General features: G+C 38.9%; 2 protein-coding genes across 2 annotated transcripts in view; one reads left to right on the top strand and one right to left on the bottom strand.

The window, feature by feature from the left end:
• LOC139707971 (scavenger receptor cysteine-rich domain-containing protein DMBT1-like) overlaps window positions 1–1,634 on the bottom strand; it is a 53,383-nt gene extending 51,749 nt beyond the window's left edge. Inside the window, exon 1 of the mRNA XM_071619962.1 lies at window positions 1,559–1,634. Coding sequence (XP_071476063.1) covers window positions 1,559–1,634 — 76 coding nt within the window. The remainder of the gene's footprint in view (window positions 1–1,558) is intronic.
• Window positions 1,635–3,400: 1,766 nt separating this feature from the next.
• Window positions 3,401–22,179, top strand: part of LOC139707970 (scavenger receptor cysteine-rich domain-containing protein DMBT1-like) — a 59,359-nt gene continuing 40,580 nt past the window's right edge. The window contains exons 1-2 of the mRNA XM_071619961.1: window positions 3,401–3,479; window positions 8,971–9,358. Of these exons, the coding sequence (XP_071476062.1) occupies window positions 3,401–3,479; window positions 8,971–9,358 (467 nt within the window). The remainder of the gene's footprint in view (window positions 3,480–8,970; window positions 9,359–22,179) is intronic.

Genomic DNA, 22,179 nt, shown 5'->3' with positions numbered 1-22,179 from the left:
AGACTTGCAATCAATTGAGATTAGATTGTTGAGAGTTGTATTCAATTCACTAAAAGACATTATGTTGTATCTCGAAGCATGGACTCATGTACTAATAGAAAGAAACAGATATCATATTATTATGAAGTATTATTTGATACCTCCTATGGTCTAACCTACCTCCATGTATGACCCAGAAATTTGTTAAATATTGATATTTCATATCTACGACAAGAACACAAAAAGAACAAAATTTACATGTACTCTGACTAGTAAAAATAAAAATAAAGTGAGGAGAAGAACGGAATAAATATATATGTTTATATTTATAGTTAATGAAATATAGATGTTTCTTTTTCCAAGATCACCAACTGTTATGACTTTTTGGACACCAACCAAAGTGCAAAGCTTTATGGGGCTATGGGAAAATGGATGCACGTCAGTATGGTGTCTGATAGAACATGAAGTTGATACAGAGTCTCTATCCTGCTGCCATGACATTTGCTCCGGTCCGGTCTTATTTTCTCAAAGGATTTAGGTCCAGGGTTAGGGTTATGACAGGATTTTAGGTTTAGTTTGATGTGAGAATTAAGATTAGTGTTAGGGCTATGTCTGTGAGTTGGCTTTATGTTTGGCTTAGCGTGCAGATATTTCTTAGGAACAACTGACGCAAGAGCAAATGTCATGCCTGTGTCATTTCTTATGTGAAAGTCGTTCGTGACAAATTTCGTCTATTCTTGGGGTGTGGAATGCAAACGTGTTGGAGACCTCTGACTCGCCATATATATTAATTACTCTCATTCCATAATTATGTATGCCCATAGTTCCTCTAAAATGTCAAAATAGTATGTTTGAACTCTTATGTTGAATAAATACTTCCTAATTTTTATACTGAATGCACATTATGCCTGCATCTGGCAGTTTTCCATTAACTTCTTTTTTTTATACTCTCTTTATGAACGGCATAATCTCTTAGCGTGTCCCATGATATGCAGAGGTATTCTGACATACATATGTTGGGGAAAAATCTTAAATGTAGAATCTAGAATTGGTTCTAATTGATAAGTTAATGTCGAAGATTCGATACATTGATAAAGGGCAGCAATGTCTCCTTTTTTGTTGTCAGTAATATGGAATGACCCTCCATTTTTCCATTCGAAGATTTATACAAATATTGATCGTCTTTGAGTTGTATCGAACCATGAAATGACTACAGCTGAACTTGGAAATTTTAGATTATTCAAATGCTTCATGTGAAAACGAAAAACTGGGTTTTGTTTCGGGTTTATTGTGAAACATGAAACCATAATCATAATATACAATCATGGCTTCAGTCCCATTGTATTCACCGTTTATGTTCTCAATAAGTGTTCATCATTAACAAGAGATTCAAAGTTCAATCATTCGTTGTCGTACTTTGATCGTTCTATCAGATGTCATGACCACTACACATCATGAAGAGAGGGGTTATCGACTTTATCTCGTTTCCGAATAAATAACATAGGTTGCTAAATAAGTCATATGTAATAACTTAAATCATTAATAATTATATTCACTGCAAACACTCAGTGGTACTTACGACATTTGGATAGATCAAGGTACGTCAATAGCAGGAACACGCAGATGCTTACATGTTGTAGCTCTACGACCGCCATTGTGAAATTAGAAAAGGCGTGTTCGCAACCTGGTCCTGCATGACATAACGCGAGCTCTCTGTTGCTGATGGGTTTCCATGGCCATGGAAACGTCTCCAATGGCGACGCGCTAATTTACTAAATGAAATGGCGTTCGCAGCTCTCGATATAAACGTGCGTCATTAGTATCGAACAGTCCATTTAGAAAATAAGGTATTGGCGTACAGTCACAACGTGGTAACACAGCGCATTTATCGCCTACGTAGACATGGAGGATGATAATTATGAAGCTGTGTTTAACAAACTTTGCATTATAGGGTGCAAATATCATCACTGTACGATAATATAGATTGTTGCTGGCATAATTATTAAGTATACCTCTCTCCTCCTCCTCCTTCTCCCCTCCCTCCTTTCCTCCATCCCTACCTCATCCCCCCCCCTTTCTGTAACACACATTAATTTGCACAGACACATAAATCCGCTAATGTGTGTGTATATCAACATGCAAACATTAAAGAAAAAGAAGATTGCACAATCAGTTTGATACAGACAAATATTATTTACTATCTGATCCAGGTATATCCATGCACGATACAAGATCGGGTCTTTGTTTTTAAGTAAAAAATAATAATAATGATAAGCTTTATGTGACATCAATCCTGGTTCCCCTCCTAAAGATTTCGTGATTAGGCAAGTTTTAAAATACGGTTAACAGCTCGTTATTCCGAAGGTTCGTTATTCCGAATGCTCTATATTCCTAAGATTCGCTATTCCGAAGGTTCATTGTTCCGAATTTCATTATCGGATTGACCAATCTTCGGAATAACGAGCCTTCGGAATAACGCCACAAATTTTCGGATTAACGAACCTTTTTTTAATTTTCGGATTAGCGAACCTCTAGGTATAGGGAATTTGCGTGTTTCGGATTAACAACCTTCCTTAACAACCTTCCTTCGGAATAACGAACCTTCGGAATAGCGAACCTTCGGAATAACGAACAGCACCCCTAAAGAGGTTACCATCCGCACTCAAGCCTGTGCACAAGAATCAGGCCTGAATAACATTGTCTTCATTTACGAGGGTGTTTTAATCTTTACCTAGACATAAACATGATAAATATGATGCTACACTGTTTGACCCTGTACCGCAATGTTTTACATCTTTGTGGAGGAAGTTAATGACAAGTGTATGAACTCATTTTACAACTATATTTATGACTCCTCATATATCATCACATCTCACTAAAGATATGAAATAAGGGGAGGAGGTGTGACGTTTTCAGTGAGTGGGGGAGGATGTAAAATCCCTTCCAAATGCTTCAGATTCGTATGAGACTGTAAAGTGCATGTCTGATAGTATTGTTAAGGTCAGTAACTTGTCCTGCATACTGGTTATACGTCATAGTCAAGGTCATAATGTCCTAATTCTTATCAGTATTCTCCCACACATATATCTAGTACAGATTGAATATCCTTTGTCCTAAAGTCATAAACTGGAGGGCTTAGTTAGCCCCTATGTGTTAATTGAACCAAGACACACACGTATAAGCTTAGTGTTGGTGCCTAGAATAAAGCAGTTATTGTAGCCCTTTTCTCATCTACTATATTGACCATGCAAGAACCTATCCTTTGTCCTCCCCTAATAGCTAGACGTTTGATGTCACCCCTTTGTAATAGTCTCAACTTTATGTCTCTTTGTCCTATGTTGTAGCCATGCCTCCCTCCAATTACCACCCTACTTGCCCAATTGTACCTGTATTAGTTTCTCATCTAATCTCTTCTATGACTATGGAACGAGCCAACTGGTTAATTGTTTGTATACAGTACTTGGCTGGGAATGATGCCAAGCTAAAACTCCTGTTTGGGAGTGAGTCTGGATTTGGTCCTCCTGAAGTCAAGACGCCAATAAATGTTCTCCCCGTAAATGAAAGGATTTTATGTTGGTGTGATTGATTCATTGACTCTTGTTTGAAACTTAACAGTATCATTTGAATTCTACCTGTGTAGGACTTGGATGAATAGTCTGCACCAGTGTAGTGCACGATATTATGATATCTGCCTTTTGAAGAAGGACGTACGTGCACGAAATCTAAATCTCACTTCTATTGTAGATGAGAAATGACCTAACGGTTATATTATATAGGTTTTCCCGGCCAATTTCGCACTTGTGTCAGTCCAATTCCTAATTGCTGCATTCAATTTAGCAAAATTTAGCGTAGATGACATGTTCGGTAGTTCAATTTTATGATCTCTTCATTCAAATTCATTTTGGAGCATTCAAATTACCTTTAGCGTCATTCTAATTAACACCTTTTCAATTGAAATTCGTAAAACTAGCACCATTTCGTTATTCGTTCATTCAATTTAGAATGATATAGTCACGTGATCACGGACATGCCGCACTCGTTCATTCAAATTCATTTTTGGGCATCCAATTTAACATCTTTTGCAGTCAATTTAGCACGCATGTTTATGCTTTGGTTCTTTCTTTGATTTTTTTTTTGTCAACACAGTTACTGTTTTGCAAGCGTCATTACATTTCATATTTTCGTACTTATTTGAAAGATTTTGGCAACAGGTTTTTTTTTTCTTCAATGTGCTTAGTGATTCTTCCAGTCCGAAGATTTAGTGCATCATGTGGCCACAACTTATCTGGCCGTTGAGTGCTTTATTCCGAGTGTGTCGGCCAGTTCTAGGAAGTCAAGGTTATGATCATTAAATGTTTCTATAATTCTTTTTCTGTCTTCTTGAGAAATACGTCTGTATCTAATTTGTGCTGTCATGACTGTAAGAAGATGAAGTTAGTATTGGTACATGTAGGCCTAAAATGACATGTATGAAAGAAAAGGGGCGTTACAGAACAACAAACCCGAGTTATGTATGGTAAAAAATATGATACTTTTACTGCTTAACAGTGCGTGGATGAAACAAAAAGTCACATAGAAATACGCGTTTAAATGTTATCACCTTTTCAAAAGAGAAATAACATGACGTTAATTTGAATGAACATGTTAGGAATTTGACTGCCCATACGCGAAATTGAATAACTGAAATACCCCTTCCGGCCAGTGTTGGCGAATTTGAATGACTGAAGAGCACGTGCCAATTTGAATGCTCGTTTTACGAATTCGAATGGCACATGTGCAAATTTCATTGATCGAAATGCTAAATTGAACGACCAACTTGCAATTTTGAATGACAGAATGTGCAGTGACGAGGATTTTCGCTAAATTGAATGAACCTTTTATCAAATGGACTGACAAAAGTGCGAAATTGGCCGGGAAAACCTATATTATATTATATTATATTATATTATACTATATTATATTATATTATATTATATTATTGTATTATGTTCATATATACATATATATATATATATACTCTCTAAAAAAAATCGAGTGAAAATTTTCACTCTAAAAAGAGTGAATACAAAAAAGAGTGAATATCGAGTGAAATTGGAGTGAATTTTGAGTGAAAATGCTCATTTTCACTCATTTTGGAGTGACGTCAGGGATCACTCCAAAATCTTCGAGTGATCCCTGACGTCACTCCAAAATGAGTGAAAATGAGCATTTTCACTCAAAATTCACTCCAATTTCACTCGAAATTCACTCTTTTTTGTATTCACTCTTTTTAGAGTGAAAATTTTCACTCGATTTTTTTAGAGAGTATATATATATACATATATACATATATTTTTTTTCTTTGACGAGAAAGGACAAACAAAAAAAAAAGAATAGAAGAACGTTACTTGAGTTGACTTCGGTAAAACTGCTCTTGATGTCGGTCCGGAGCATCATCTATATTATTTAAGTCAACTTTCTTTTATGTATTCCTTTTCCAAAGATGTAAACAGAAAAAAAAAGAAGATGAAATATCAAATCAAAGTTCAAATCGTGACCAATTGAAAATGGAAAGCTAAATTTCGACTTAACATTACTTCTTATACTGATAATAAAGCTGGTGACATTGATGAATAACTGATTAACTATTGGAAATAATCAACCACTCTTGCTCGCACGTTTTAACTGGGGAAATGCTACATATTTCTTACGATGGAATTAATGTCGAAGATAGATGAGGAACACAAGACTCCTGAAAAGAAAAATTCTTTTACTTTCCTACATAAAACACACAAAAATGCACACTTACTTATTCCATTCTTTCTCATTCCTGTCACAAATACCTTCGAAATAATATGATGACCTTACCCCTCTCATCCGTTCCTGCCCTCCCCTCTGAACCCAAAGGATCCGTCCTGTGTTATCTTCCATGGAAAAAATAACGTTGGGTTTTATCACACATTATTTATGCTACGTCATAAAAATACTTCTACACGAGAGGTATAAGTACACTGTTTTACGTGGTGACAAGCCCACACTGAATTACATTCTTGCACGACATCGGTCGGAGAGCCATATACCATAACTACGCACACTATCGGCTATGGATATCTCATACCATTAAAAGGCACAACGCGCTTCCAAAGTACACGCTGGGTTTAGCAAGTAGCCATGAAAATTGGCATGGCGCCTCTGCACTCAACTTCTAATGTGGCGCTGTTACTTATTGTCACAGCTTTGATGCCAAACTATGCCGTTTGTCGTAAGTAGCATGTTCACCTTGATTCTTTCTACCATCAAATTTGTCTTTAATGTTCTAATAACGACTCAAGTCTAGATTTGTAGGCTTACATCCACGAGCAAAATATCTTTCGACATGTGACAAAAGACCAACTTGAGAGACGTGTCTGTTTCATTACCTGAACACAAAGGACACGAAGGAAGGTCGACCAGGTCGATTGGTCATATTTCTTTGATCGAACATGATCCTTGAATGGTGGGGCCTGCATTTGAAATGATAAGTGCAGTCTAATATTTGGTTTTCGTGTCGATTTTTCCGATTCGAAATGAAGGAGTATCAGAGAAATTATCGACTGCCATTCATGTACTTTGTAAGTTTATACTCACTCTACGGTTACATATAGCAGCTTTTCGAATACCAAGAACTAAATATTGATTTTAAAAGTAGGCCCTTATTTAATGGTTTTAGCAATAAAGAATAACCATCTTCAAAATTCTCCTGATATAAATGTATATCTATTATATATATACAGTAAACATAGATTGTATTTAAAGAAACATGATAATGCATTTAATTATTCGCCTTCTTCGGGAGTCCTGAAGAAAGCGTAAGAAGATTAAAATTTGAGCCGTATAAACGTATGCTTTATCAGTTAAAAATGCATTACCAGTTTGTGTCTTCATTTCTTCGTGGAGCCAGTACGTCTCAACACATATTCGTATTCATTCGCATCATTGATAAGTACTTGCAATAATTTCCCCAAAATGGTTTACTTATCGTCCTATAACGAATAGCATAACCCTGAACCGAAATACTTTTGCATATACAGCTGATATAGGGAAATGATGTGTTATAGAAGATGTCAGGCAGGCCTATATGAATCCACGCACAAGTATATTAGCATTCGTTTAGATTTAACAACATCTTACTGATGTTTTTCTTCTGTTCATCAGAAATGGAAAGAGTCATTATCTTTGGTGGACGTTAACCGTTTCTATAAAAGGTGGCAATCCTATACATTGAAGTATACAAATGTTGTTACAATCGTCTGGTCAGAAAGCAGCACAACCATGCGGGAAACAAATGGGTGTGTTTTAGACTCACTGAGAACAAAGACAAAAGTCTTTTCCTGAAACAAGACACCCGTGTCATAGTGTAGGCCTAATTGTTTGCAATCAATGAATTCAGAGCAAATTGCCATTCTTATAGTCCTACGTCCCTTCTCGTTATGGTACTTATTGACACAATTCAAGTCTCTAAAGAAAATGCGTTCCTCCTCTAAGCACAAAGAACTTCAGTTTTTACTTCACACTAAAAAAAAAAATCAGTTTGTTTTGTTTCGTGTAAAGAATAAACGAACAAAATAACATGCATATGTTATCAAGTAGCTATGGTTCGGAAGTATAATGGTTTTATTATCACATGAAATTTGGGACTTTTTTGTCATATAGTACATGTATTCTACTTTCGTACATTCATTGTATTATAAGATTATCTTTATTTTCTCAATAAACAGGATGTTTTAAAGAACAACATCATAGAACACAATCACTCCGTTTCTAATCAGATTGTCAAGAAAATTATGACGTCACAACTCTCTCTATCACCGGAATGACATTTTGCCTTGTCAGAGGGAACTCATGTTTAACAGACAGAGGGTCGTGTTGAACCGTGGCGCTACACATGGTTGAACGTATAAAACCTATTCAGTAATGCTTGACGAGTTGGGGAAAAAAATTGTGTCACAATATATTGAAATACTTGATTTAATCAATGGACGCTTAATAGGCCACGTATAATAACTCCCGTTAGGTTGAAATATCTTAAAGGGATGGTACAGTATTGGTGGAGATGAGAATTGGGCTTTTAACTTTTTGCGAGATATCAAGAAAACACTTATGATATAGTACAGAGCATACCATTTTAAGAGGAATTCAAAGTTTATTTGATAAAATTCAGGTTTTGAATGACTGAAACATCCAAAAACAAAGTAAAACAAAGCGATCGTAATTAAGTTTGGGTCCCACACTTTATTACAATTGCTCTTTTTTTGGATATCTTGGCCATTTCAAAACCAATTTTTATCAAATTAACGTTGAATTCCTCATAGAATTACATGCTCTTTCATATTTCATAAGAGGTTTCTCATTATCTCACCAAAAAATGTTAGAAACCTGAAATTAGGTCTCTACCAAAACTGTACGATCCCTTTAAGGTTTCGGACAGTATTATTACTTCCCAAATTCTCGCAAGAGGTACATGTATTTAGATTTAAAAAAATGGAAAATGAAGGATGGTAGCTGGATTAACATATGCGATGGTAATGCGATCTTGGGAGGATTGGTGATCTGCTGATTGTTAAGACGAAAGTTATAAGACGCTTTGCCTGTGTTTGTTGTTTGTTTGTTTGTTGTTGTTGTTGTTTGTTGTTGTTGTTGTTTTTTTTTTTTTGGGGGGGGGGGGGGGGAGGGGGAGTGAGGGTGGAATCCTGTTTTCCTTCATCCAGAGGAAATAATCCCCACAGATTAAGGTTAACCCTCGCACAAAATGTCCTCTTAGCTACCATCCCATGAACAGAGTAAGCGACGTTTAAAAATTGTTATCTACTCAGGGTTTATATGCTCTGTAATTGCGGTTTTAATGTATTTTGTTACCGTCTTGAAGCTAAGATGATATCGACAGCATCACAAGTATGTTTTTAACTCCATGTAAAATAAACAGCATTATAAACCATATTAAAAGTGAATTTCATCTGTCTCTAAACTATCTAGATTGGTACGACTTTACAACCTATTATCCCTGGAACCGTGACACTACCTCCACCACCTCCCCGCCCATCAGCATCCGCCTTGTCGGAGGGAGCTCGTACTACGAGGGTCGTGTTGAGATCTATCACAATGGAGCTTGGGGCACGGTGTGCGATGACTATTGGGATGACGATGATGCCCGGGTCGTCTGCAGACAACTCGGATATTCCACAAGCTACGCACGGGCTGTGAGTGGAGGGAGTTACGGAGAAGGATCAGGATCCATTCTACTTGACAACGTTAGATGTAACGGCTGGGAGTGGAGTCTAGCTAGCTGTTATTCCAACGGATGGTACAACCATAACTGTGGACACAAGGAAGATGCTGGCGTTCGATGTGGTGAGACTCACGAGTCTTTAAATACCTAAATAGATGATTTAGTATTGTTATGGTGAGGATTCAGCCTTTAAGTTTTTGCAATATGCTAAAATATACTTCATGAAATGTTAAAGAGTATACTATCTGATAGGAATTAAAAACTAAATTTTCAACAAATAAATTTTGAATTACTCTGAGAATTCTCGCTATCGCCAATGACGTAAAAAGAACCCGGATGTTGATTTAAGCGTCATTTACGGTGCATTGTGGGATAGTCCGGTAGCAAAGTCACTTCCGTTCGTATGCGCGTGATACGTGACTAATGCTATTTACACACACAACCGACTGTATTCTACGTGTACTTACTGTTTTCTCAACTTGAATTTCAGCTTTAATATGATTTGAAATCTTGTCGACTCTTAAGAAATTGCTGTTAATACGACTATGGGTTGTCACTGCCTAACTGCCATGTGTTGTTCGCACGACAATAAACGAACAAATTGTACAGAAATAGGTCCCTTACTGGCATGCGAGACGTGACGTGGCCGCCTGGGTGAATTTTGCGGGTGACTTCACAGCGCACTGCATGCGCGCGCGACTTACAGTAGTATAGTAGTACTTGCTTGGAAGAAACTGCTTCAGAGACAGGATAATTATAATAGGCACTCAATCGTGGCGAGTGGTTTGTGCGGCACGGAGACGAACGCAACACGCTGCCTCCCCCATTCTGTATCAAATGTAGTGACCCCGAATGAGAATAGCGCTGGCTCAATGGCAGAGACTCCAACTCTCCCGTTTTCGACGGGAGATCTCCCGCCGAAAACCAATTTTTGCAAAATCTCCCGTTCTCCCGCTTGAGATTTAATTTCTCCCGCCTTGGCTCTGTGTCTCCCGTTGGAAAGGATTTCTTACTTATTGCTTTTGTATGTTGAAAAAAAAGCCTTTAATAGCACCAGAGAACATCAAGAACCCTAGGAACTTCGCGCTTCGCACACATCAACTTGGAGTCTCCCGTTTGCTAGGGGTTTCAGGCGGGAGAATCTCCAGATCAGAAGGTGCTTTGGGTTGGAGTCTCTGCAATGGGTCAGCGAACAAAACGCTAGGCTACAAGCACTGATCTCCCCTCTAAGAGGGGAGATCAGTGGCTACAAGCACTGACAAGAGAGCTTTCTGTGCTAATATGCTAACCCAAAATGGCTGTCCGAGCGAGCCACGAGAGCTTCCGAATGGACGCACACTCTCAGTGCGCATGCGCATGAAGCGAGGCCAAAAGAGCCACGCATCTTCTGGCCTCTCTCCCGCAATCACCGCAGCTCGCGGTGACAATGTTTGTGTATGATGCGTACACACACACGCACACACACACACACGTGTCTCAGTGGCAGCATTGTCCCACACGTTTATGGATATAGACCGATTCTGTGGCGCGCTATGTGTATTTTTGGCATGGGCCATTAACGCGGTGTCTTAGCCTACCCCCCCCCCCCTCTCCCCCACCCTCTTCCGCGCACGGAATGAACCTACTGATGTAGTCTAGCAGCCAGAAAGGGTCCCCGTGCACCCCCCTTAAAACAAAATTCTACGATATGTTCGGAGATCGTCAGAACCTGTATTTTCCGAATCCGGTTGTCGCCAGCGGAAAAAAAGGTTGCGCGCGCGTCTAATTTGCATATTTCTAAGATGGGCGCCGCCCGTTGCTAGGAGACGGATTATTTTTGAATAACTTTAGTTAGGAATAACAAATTACCATAAAAATGGTATCATTTTGAAGAGAATTAAATTTCCTACAAGCTGATACCCCATTTGATGGGATAGATAGATGTTGTCATGAAATATTAAGGAAGGAATTGTGTTTTTTAGCATTTTTCTAAAAAGATAGGGAATTTGGTTATAATGTTCTTTTCCATACATTTAATATGCATTTACAAATAACATTTGAATTTTCCTATAATTATCCCCAAAACATAGCTATTATCATGTGAAAACGGCTTTCCAATACATCAATTCCTTTAAAAGTTACACGACATTAAAGGGGATATGGTTCAATAGGTTTTACAGCAATATTGAAGGGTTACAATGTCTCCGCGCGCAATTGCGTAGGTTCTGTATGTGGGGTTTGTTGTAGATCACTGCTATCTATTGATCAAATCTCATCGAAATCGGCGAAGAAAGAAAGAAAAATTACACTTTCTATTCCTTATATGAAATAAAAATGTTTTTTTTTTCTATTCTGTGTTACCAAACTCAATCCATTCAGCTTCCCATATGAACAGTTTCTTGTCTTTTTGGATTCCCTCCAAGAACGTGAAATTAATCACAACTTATCTGATATTAAAAAGTTAAAGAAAAAAAATTACGTGACAGTTTCCTCTTATTGTAAGATTAAAGTGAAAAAAAGAAGAATCTTATGCTAAAAGCGCTAAGAAATAAAGAACTTGTTAAATGACCTTTCAGAGTTTAAAATGAAACATGGCTATCTTATTTTTTTATAACAAAATGAAGGGAAGTATCTGTGTAGTTCATGTCGGCCCATACTGGGTTACATCATAAATTCTTCAGAAATGGTCCCCGTGCATCCCCCCCCCCAAAAAAAAAAATCTACGATAGGTCAAAGGTCAAAGATCAAGTGAAATACATGCTCTCCTATTCATCCAATTAAACCTAGGTCAAGGAAGGTGACCATTCAACACATTTGTGACAAACATGCCATTATAATATTTTGCCAATTTTGTGAAAATGTAATCACACATTGTCCACATGTACTATAGACCTATTAGGAGAATCATGCATTATGGCGGAGGCATACCAGTCGTCATAGCGACATTTCTAGTTTAATATCACAACGAAGATTACGACTACTATTAGCAGTTGGTAATTAAGTGGTGTACGAAGACTAACTCAAACAATACATCATTATTTGAGTGGCTATAATGTACAATTGATAAAAACCCAATAAATCTGTTTTTTTTTTTTCAGGTTATACAGTGCGTATCAAAAAAAGGTAATCCAACTTTGGCGGGCTACTACTTTACAATTGTCAGCTATGGAGAGCTCAATGTTTTAATTCTAATGATATCACAAACCATCGAAAGCTATGCTGCCGGCTGAAAGCAATAACAAATTTACTTATTGTATATTATAGAAAGAATGGCCACGCGAAAGTAACAAGATTAATGCTCTGTTACTGGGAATTTGAAAACAATAATGACATTGTTTCCATTCCTGTTGTGTCGTTGGTTGTTGGCGTGTTTCCTTTCAAAGAGTGAAAGTAGTAGTAGGTTAATAGATGTCGGCGTTAAAGCTTGTACAATATAACAATATTGGTCACAGTTTATTATTCCGAAGGTTCATTTTTTCCCCCAAAGGTTCATTATTCCGGAGATTCGTCATGATATAGATAACCGGGCCCAAATTAGTTATTGCTGAAAGCAATAACACATTTACTTCTTGTATATTATAGAAAGAAAGGCCACGCGAAAGCAACAAGATTAAATGCCCTGTTACTGGGAATTTGAAAACGATAATGCCATTGTTTCCATTCCTGTTGTGTCGTTGGTTGTTGGCGTGTTTCCTTTCAAAGAGTGAAAGTAGTAATATAGTAGGTTAATAGATGTCGGCGTTAAAGCTTGTACAATATAACAATAGTAGTTATAGTTTATTATTCCGAAGGTTCATTTTTTCCCCCAAAGGTTCGTTATTCCGGAGGTTCGTCATGATATAGATAAACGGGCCCCAATTTGTTATTGCTGAAAGCAATAACAAATTTACTTCTTGTATATCATAGAAAGAAAGGCCACGCGAAAGCAACAAGATTAAATGCCCTGTTACTGGGAATTTGAAAACGATAATGACATTGTTTCCATTCAAAATTCAAAATGGTCACCTTCCTTGACCTAGGTCTAATTGGATGAATAGGAGAGCATGTATTTGGGAATTTTAGGACTTTAACTTGACTTTGGCCCTTTCATAAGTTTATGCATTAAGTAATTTTCAAGGTATGGAGAAAAAGTGCAATTTTTGTATTGAGTAGAAAATTGTTACCATTTTCATCTGGCCTTTGACCCTAAAATTCATAAGAGAATCACTGTCAGGCAGAACATGCATAAATATGTACTAAGTTTCAAGATACCATGAGCCACTTCCGAGACATGGAGGAAGAAGCAAGTTCAGCACTTTCTCTTGATCCTTGATCTTTGACCTTTTTGGCAAAAAAAAAAAAGAAATTGCCAGAGAATCTCTATTTTGGGTTATACATGCATACACCAAGTTTAAGTCCTGCTGGCATTGCATAAATATGAGGGAAATAGTAAAATTTTGAAGTGTTGCCCTTGACCTTTGACCCCATGAACCCCAAATTCCCTAGATAATCACTTCCAGTCAGTACATGCATAATATATACTATGTTCCATGAAGATCTCTCTCTCTAGTCACGTAGCATACAAATATGCAGGTGTGGTTCGGATGAGAGAACGCCATTGTCTGCGGTCAGCGGCAGCTCTGGTAGCCTCTGTAATGCTTGCTCCAGTCACCTGTTTGATGTCATCAAGCCAGCTTGCTGCGGGTCTTCCTCTTTTACGTTTTCCCTCAACCATTCCCTGGATGATTGTTTTCTGCAGGCAGTGATGTCTGGTAGCATGGCCAAAATATGTCAATTTTCTGGCCACAATATCAGCCCGTAGTTTCTTTTCCACTCCAAGCTCCTCTAGCACCCATGTATTTGTTCTTCTTTCTTTCCATGGTATCCTCAGTATCCTACGATAGCACCACATCTCAAACGAATCCAGTCTCTTCTTGTCTGCTGACTTCATTGTCCAGGATTCTGAGCCATATGATGCCACGGCAAAGGCTGTAGATCTTAGTAGCCGGACCTTGAGGGAGGAAGGGAGTTTACTTTTCCAGAGCTTTGTCATACTTTGTACCATATTCCGGGCCATTGCTAGTCTTCGTTTAATCTCCTGTGAGCAGTCCCCTTTGGTGTTTATGATGGAACCCAGGAACTCGAAGCTTTCCACCTCTTCAATGGCATCACCATCTAGAGAAAAGACACCATCTGCGAAACTCCGTTCTCCATCTACAACCATGATCTTAGTCTTTCTAGTATGCAGCATTAGCCCCCTCTCTTCACTTGCTATTTTTACTGCTCTGAGTAGATCCATCAATTCTCTTCTGTTGTTACAAACCAGGGTGGTGTCATCCGCATACCTGAGATTTGTTACCCGTTGGCCACCTATTGTCACTCCACCAAGGAAATCTCCCAGGGCATCTCTCATAATCCGTTCAGCATAGATGTTGAAAAGCTGGGGCGATAGTATGCATCCCTGTCTGACACCTCTACCAATCTTGAACCATTCTGTGTCACCTCTGCTTGTTCGTACTGTAGACTCTTGATCTTTATATAGCTTGCTAATGAGCTTCACTATATGGCTAGGAAAACCCATTTCTCTCATAGTGTTCCATAATTTTGCATGACAGACACAATCAAAGGCTTTGCTGTAATCTATAAAGCACAGGTAGAGTGGTACAGAGTGTCCTCGGCAATTCTCAATGATGTTTCTGATGTTGATGATATGGTCTCTCGTGCCTCTTCCTGCTCTAAAACCAGCCTGCTCTTCAGATATCTCATTTTCCATCTGCCGTTTCATTCTGTTGTTGATGATCTTGAGTAGTATTTTGCTGGCATGGCTTATCAAACTAATGGTGCGATGGTTTGAGCACTCCTTTACATTTCCTTTTTTAGGTATCGGGATAAAGACCGCTCTTCCCCAGTCCTCGGGCCATTCTACATTCCTCCAGATTGTGTCACATAGTTTCCACGTGATGTTTATGCCTTCCTCACCAGAGGCTTTCCATAACTCGCCTGGGATATCATCCCAGCCTGGTGATTTCCCGTTCCTAATTTCTCTCATTGCTTGGCGCACTTCCTCCAATAACGGGGGTGGTTCTAACTCTTGTTCCCCTAGGTTGCTGTTGGCAGAGTCTGCCTGGGTCTTCTGCTCGTAGAGCTCCTTGCAGTACTAGGCCCATCTGTTCTTTATGTCTGTGCTCTCTGTTAAGGTGGTACCATTTCTGTCATTGATGACATCTGACCTTGCTGATGGTTTTTGAGTCATTTTCTTTGACCAGAGCATACACCCTCTTAGAATCACTCCCTGCTCTTTCTATCTCCTCACATTTTCTCTCAACGAAGGCACGTTGATCAGCTCTAACTGCTTTTGACACTTCTTTGTGTTGTCTTCGCCACTCAGCCATATCCCCTCTCTTCCTCGCATCCTGTCTCTTGTCAGCAAGTCAGTTCTAATGTTGTTCTGGATAACCATGGTTGCCTCTTCTTCTTCTTCTTTGGGATGACCTCCTTAACTGTGCTTAACACTGCTTCTTTCATTCCTTCCCACAGTTCATTGGGAGACAGCTCTTCATCATCAATCTGAAGAAGTGCCTGAAATCTATTGCTCACACTAACAGTGTACTGTTCCGGTATGTTGTCTACATCAAACCTTAATGGTGGTGTCTCTTTCTTCTTTACTTTGAGCTTTAGTTTCAGCTGTGCAACCAGAAGCTGGTGGTCACTCCCACAGTCTGTACCTGGTCTTGTCCGAACACTGAGCAGTGAAGAGCGCCATCTTCTTTTAACGAGAATATAGTCAATCCGGTTTCTTACATTGTCCCCGGGGCTCTTCCATGTCCATAGTCTTCGGGGGTGCTGCTGGAAGAAAGTGTTTCCAACAATCAGGTCATTAGCTTGGCAGAAATCTTCCAAACTATCTCCACGTTCATTTCTTTCTCCCAATCCATATTTTCCGACGATCTTAGACTTGGTCACTGATTTGCCAATTTTTGCATTCCAGTCTCCCATTATCACAAGAACATCTTTGTTCGGAATCTTGTCAAGAGTATCTTGGAGCTGATCATAAGTCTTCCATGGCTTCATCAGATGCAGTAGATGTTGGCGCATAGACCTGGATGACGGAGATGTTAAATGGGTGACCTTCCAGTCTGAGAGTAATAATTCTTTTGCTTATTGGGTTGAAACCCAAGAAAGACTTAGCCGAGTTTTTGTCCAGGATGAAGCCTACTCCGTGTTCCCTCTTTCCGCCGTCTTTGCCTGAATACACAACTGTGTAGCCATCTTCGGTAGTGAAACGACCTTGGTTGAGCCACCAAGTCTCTGAAATACCAAGCACACTGATATTTTGTTCTCCCATTCGGGTTATGATGATCTCCATCTTGTCAGCATTCATTCCTTGAACATTCCATGTCCCTATAATTCTAGGTTTTCTCAGGTTTGTGCTGCTCCTTTCATGCACAGGATTATCGGCAGTATATTCTGCGTCCTTACAGCTGTGCCTAGTCGGTGCAACACGCTCCTCTTCCCCAGTAGCCATTGACGCATCATCTGGCCTGCGGGTCCCACCATCAGATGCCGGTTTTCCACAATGTTTTGCCCTTAAGATAGATCTTGTTTTAGTTCCACCAGGGTGTCCAGCCACCCTCCTCACCATTCTCCAGTTGGAGACTGGTGGGTTTGCCGGTTTAGTCGCCGACAATCCGACCCTGAAACAGGTTGTACTGGGCTACAGGGTACCAGTAGCAGATCATCCTGACCTGACATGAAGATACCTTGAACAATATCCAAGATACAGAGAAAAAAAAGTAAAATTTTAACATTTTCACTTGACCTTTTCACATTTGACCTTAACCTTATGACCCCAAACTTTTACCAGTGAATTTTAATTGGGTAATACCTGTATACACTAAGTTTCAAGAAAATATCTTTAGGCATTGCAGAGATATGAGGGAAATAGTGAAATTTTAAGCATTTGACCTCGACCTTTTGAATTTTGACCTTGAGCATGTGCACCCAAAAGTTGATAGGCAGAATTTCAGCCCCCAATACACATACATGCCAAATTTCAGGGTTTTTTTTTTTTTTTTTTTTTTTTGTTACGCTGTCCACAAAATTCATTACGGACGGAGAGAAGGACGGACGGAAGGACGGACAACCCGAAAACATAATGCCTCCGGCACCACTTCTTGGCGGAGGCATACAAAGAATCTAGATTACATAGGTGAAGTAATCTTGGAAGATATGTAAATATTGATATGTACGGTATTGAAACTGTCGTGTTGATTATCCTTATGGTACGTTACCACTCTCGTGGCATTCACTAAGCTGGGTCCACTTTCTCGATTCGCCCGAAATCGTGGTCTTACTCGCGGACTAATCGTGCTGATCATCAGATAATCAAATCTTGATGTCAGTCAAAGACATTGTGTTGATCGTAGTAATTTTTCAAACAGTCCAATAATTCTTCTACGATCAACACGATTACCACCATAGACCTCAAGATGTGATAAGCCATGATAAGATCACCACGGTCACTCGTAGACTAAGAATCGATTTGTGGTAGATAGTATACATGTATTAGCATATCGAGACTCGCGACAATGGCAACCTAGTGAAAGTGTTTAACGTGCAATGTCAATAATCTTTTGGGTATCGATCATGCACATTTATAGTTACTCTATCTAAAAAGGACCGGCGGACGAGTAGGGCATGGATATCTGAAAACATTGGATGGTGTATTTAACTCATGCATGAGTTGTTATTCCAGCGCGAACTTACATGCGCTCTATAAAGTGGATTGCACGTCAGATGCGCCTATAGCAGATACACTTCAAATCATTTTAGCATAATTTATCTAATTATAATAGATGTCTAATTTCTGTGGAAAACATGAAAATATTGTATTCGTTGTGGTTAAACATTTACACTCTGAATATGTCTAATGTTTAATACATTAGTCATACACAAACATCCTTGAACACAAACACACACAACACAAAAGTATACAAACCTGCATAAATATAAACGTGATATATATATATAATATATATATATATATTTGTATATATATATATATATATATATATATTTATATATTTTATATATAGATATAGATATATTATATATACATAGTTATAGTATATACATGCACACAAATATACATACACGCATGCATGGTTAATGTTCCCTCAGACATTTCCCTCATGTTTTATAGATCTCATGGTCTACTTAACCATAACATTTTTTCTCTCTCTCTCTCATTTTTGTATAATATTGATTATTAGTCACTCCTAACGGATTCAACAACCAAGTTTACGTTGTATTGCATTTAAATCAACCCATGTAATAAAGTTAAGTGCATGAAATCATTTTTTATAAAAAAAAACAGAATTTGAAAGCGACTGGATTTGACTTGCAACTATTCGTTTTTATCAATGCCATTCCTTGGTATTTGTAATCTATCTATTAGTTTCTTGGCAATAATAAACGTGTGAGCAATATGTTTAAAAACCATCAGGCGAACCACCAAAGAATGAGAACACGTATGTGCGATCTTATCTTAAAAAAATTAATTGATTTCCTGCTAGAGCATGGTGAGAAATATTTCGCTTGTGCGGTATACATGTAACTCTTATTTCGACATCTAAATAAAGCATTCGAGTTTGATGTTCCATGAATGCTTTAATGGCGTATTGAATAAATTCACGAAATTCACGACTGAGCTCATTTCCCGTGCATGAATGCCTGTGTGTGATATTGGAGGTGTGAGTATGTGTGTGAAGATGATCAGAAGAATGAGAGTTGATGAAGAGAAGTTTGATTAATATCGATATGTTGGAAACCCCTATCCAGGTAAGCCCGTTTCGGCCGTCATGAAATTACACCTCTCGTAAGGCCTTTATTCTAATTGATGAAAAAAGACGTAAACTAAAAGTGAAGCTGAGTAGATCAAAGGTGATAGCGAATAAAAGATTTAATTTGCTTTCATATTCCACAAGATGTAATGATATTTAATCAATAATTTGGATGTAAGAAGTGATAGGGTCTCATACTTGCAATGATTATTATAGTATTACACGCGTTACGCAAGTGCGGCCGTCGACATTACCCTTAAATTTCTGTATAACCGTATTGAACCTTTTCCCTTTAATGTCGTGTAACTTTTAAAGGAATTGGTGTATTGAATAGCCGCTTTCACATAATAATACTTATTTATGGGGTTTAACTTAAGGAAAATTCCGATGTTATTTGTAAACAGAAATTAAATGTATGGAAAAACATTACTGAAATCTGTATTTCTTGGGAAAAATGTAAAAAAAAAATCCTTCCTTAGTATTTCATAACAACAACTATTTATTACATAAAACGGGGTATCAACTTGTAGGAAATCTAATTCTCTTTAATATGATACCATTTTTATGGTAATTTGATATTCTTAACTAAAGTTATTCAAAAATAATCCGTATCCTAGCAACGGGCGGCGGCCATCTTAGAAGTATGCAAATTAGACGCACGCGCAACCCTTTTTCCGCTGGCGACAAGCAGATTCGCAAAATACAGGTTCTGACGATCTTCGAACACATTGTAGATTTTTTTTTTTTGGGGGGGGGGGGTGCACGGGATCATTTCTGAAGAATAGTAACCCAGTATGGGCCGACATGAACTACACAGATACTTCCCTTCATTTTGTTATGAAAAAGTAAGATAGCCATGTTTCATTTTAAACTCTGAAAGGCCATTTAACAAGTTCTTTATTTCTTAGGGCTTTTAGCATAAGATTCTTCTTTTTTTTTTTTCACTTTAATCTTCCAATAAGAGGAAACTGTCACGTCAAATTTTTTTCTTAACTTTTTAATATCAGATAAGTTGTGATTTTGGAGGGAATCCAAAAAGACAAGAAACTGTTCATATGGGAAGCTGAATGGATTGAGTTTGGTAACACAGAATAGAAAAAAAAAAACATTTTTATTTCATATAAGGAATAGAAAGTGTAATTTTTCTTTCTTTCTTCGCCGATTTCGATGAGATTTGATCAATAGATAGCAGTGATCTACAACAAACCCCAGATACAGAACCTACGCAATTGCGCGCGGAGACATTATAACCCTTAAAATAATATTGCTGTAAAACCTATTGAACCTTATCCCCTTTAATGTCGTGTAACTTTTAAAGGAATTGGTGTATTGGAAAGCCGTTTTCACATGATAATAGCTATGACTGGGGGATAATTTTAGGAAATTTCAAATGTTATTTGTAAATGCATATTAGATGTATGGAAAAGAACATTATAACCAAATTCCCTATCTTTTAGAAAAATGCTAAAAAACATAATTCCTTCCTTAATATTTCATGACAACAACTATTTATCCCATCAAATGGGGTATCAGCTTGTAGGAAATTTAATTCTCTTCAAAATGATACCATTTTTATGGTAATTGTTTATTCCTAACTAAAGTTATTCAAAAATAATCCGTCTCCTAGCAACGGGCGGCGGCCATCTTAGAAATATGCAAATAAGACGCGCGCGCAACCTTTTTTTCCGCTGGCGACAACCGGATTCGGAAATACAGGTTCTGACGATCTTCGAACATATCGTAGAATTTTGTTTTAGGGGGGGTGCACGGGGACCCTTTCTGGCTGCTAGACTAATGCATGGCTGTTTAGCCAATGGGCGTGTCGTACTGAGTGCGCGAATGCTTGCTTAGTGCGCGAACCTTTGTTACAAGTGCGTGATAAACATGTTGCCCGGGCACTGGCGTAGCCGGGGGGGGGGGGGGGGGGGGCGATGGGGGCGGTCGCCCCCCCCCCCCCCCCTAAGATTTGGACCGGGGACAATGTTTGTGTATGATGCGTACACACACACGCACACACACACACGTGTCTCAGTGGCAGCATTGTCCCACACGTTTATGGATATAGACCGATTCTGTGACGCGCTATGTGTATTTTTGGCATGGGCCATTAACGCGGTGTCTTAGCCTACCCCCCCCCCCCCCTCCCCCACCCTCTTCCGCGCACGGAATGAACCTACTGATGCATGGCTGTTTAGCCAATGGGCGTGTCGTACTGAGTGCGCGAATGCTTGCTTAGTGCGCGAACCTTTGTTACAAGTGCGTGATAAACATGTTGCCCGGGCACTGGCGTAGCCAGGGGGGGGGGGGGGGGGCGATGGGGGCGGTCGCCCCCCCCCCCCCTAAGATTTGGACCGGGGATTTGGGAGGCGGAAAAAAAATGCGTGTATACTGTATGCATGCACATGAAGCGGGTCTCCTTTGCAACCTTTCATCAAATAAGATATTTTTTTTGAATATTTCACTCAAAGTGTGCACCAGATCGTTTGAATTTCAATTCAAAATATGCAAAATCTCTCGTGCTTTGGGAGGGGGTATCCCCCTCCCAAACCCTCCCCCTCTGTGCCTCTTTCCCTAGCTTAGTACACTTTTTAGATTTACAAAAAAATTATGAATAATTCTGAGTGCACAAGACTTATCACATACCTTCCAAAAACTCAAGGTTCCCTCATGTATAAGGGGAATTTCCCCTTTTAATCGACCCTTTCCTCCCTCAGTCCCCTCCCCCCCCCCCCCTCCATCAGTTTTTTTTTTTTTTTTTGATTTCCCAAATGTTGATTCCATCAAATATGCGTATACGAGATATCTCAATTTCAACCTTAAAAAGGCAAAAGCTCCATCGGAAGGGAAAGGTGGAGATAAAACTCGCCCACGCCTTCTCCCTGCTCACCCGCCCCTCCACCCCCCCCCCCCTTCCGCCATGCATATAAGTAGACTGTGGCTATACCCAGATCGCTTTATTGCAATTCTAAAAACGCCAAAGCTCCCCGAGCGGGAGGCGGAATTCCCCTTCCCCTAAGCTCTACCTCACTAGACTTTATACACTGACACACAGATGGTGCACATTCGGAATAAGAGCTAAATTCCGTGATTTAACACTTCGATGAAAAAGTATTGCACCAAAAATTTGCACCAGATCGCTGAATTTCAGGTCTGAAA

This window comes from Diadema antillarum, unplaced genomic scaffold (genome assembly GCF_040938485.1).
Source record: "Diadema antillarum isolate AM-2024a unplaced genomic scaffold, OU_Dant_1.0 seq00001292_RagTag, whole genome shotgun sequence".
NCBI lineage: Eukaryota > Metazoa > Echinodermata > Echinoidea > Diadematoida > Diadematidae > Diadema > Diadema antillarum.
Note: the sequence above shows the minus strand (reverse complement) of the source record. Positions and strands in the feature narration are given on the sequence as shown.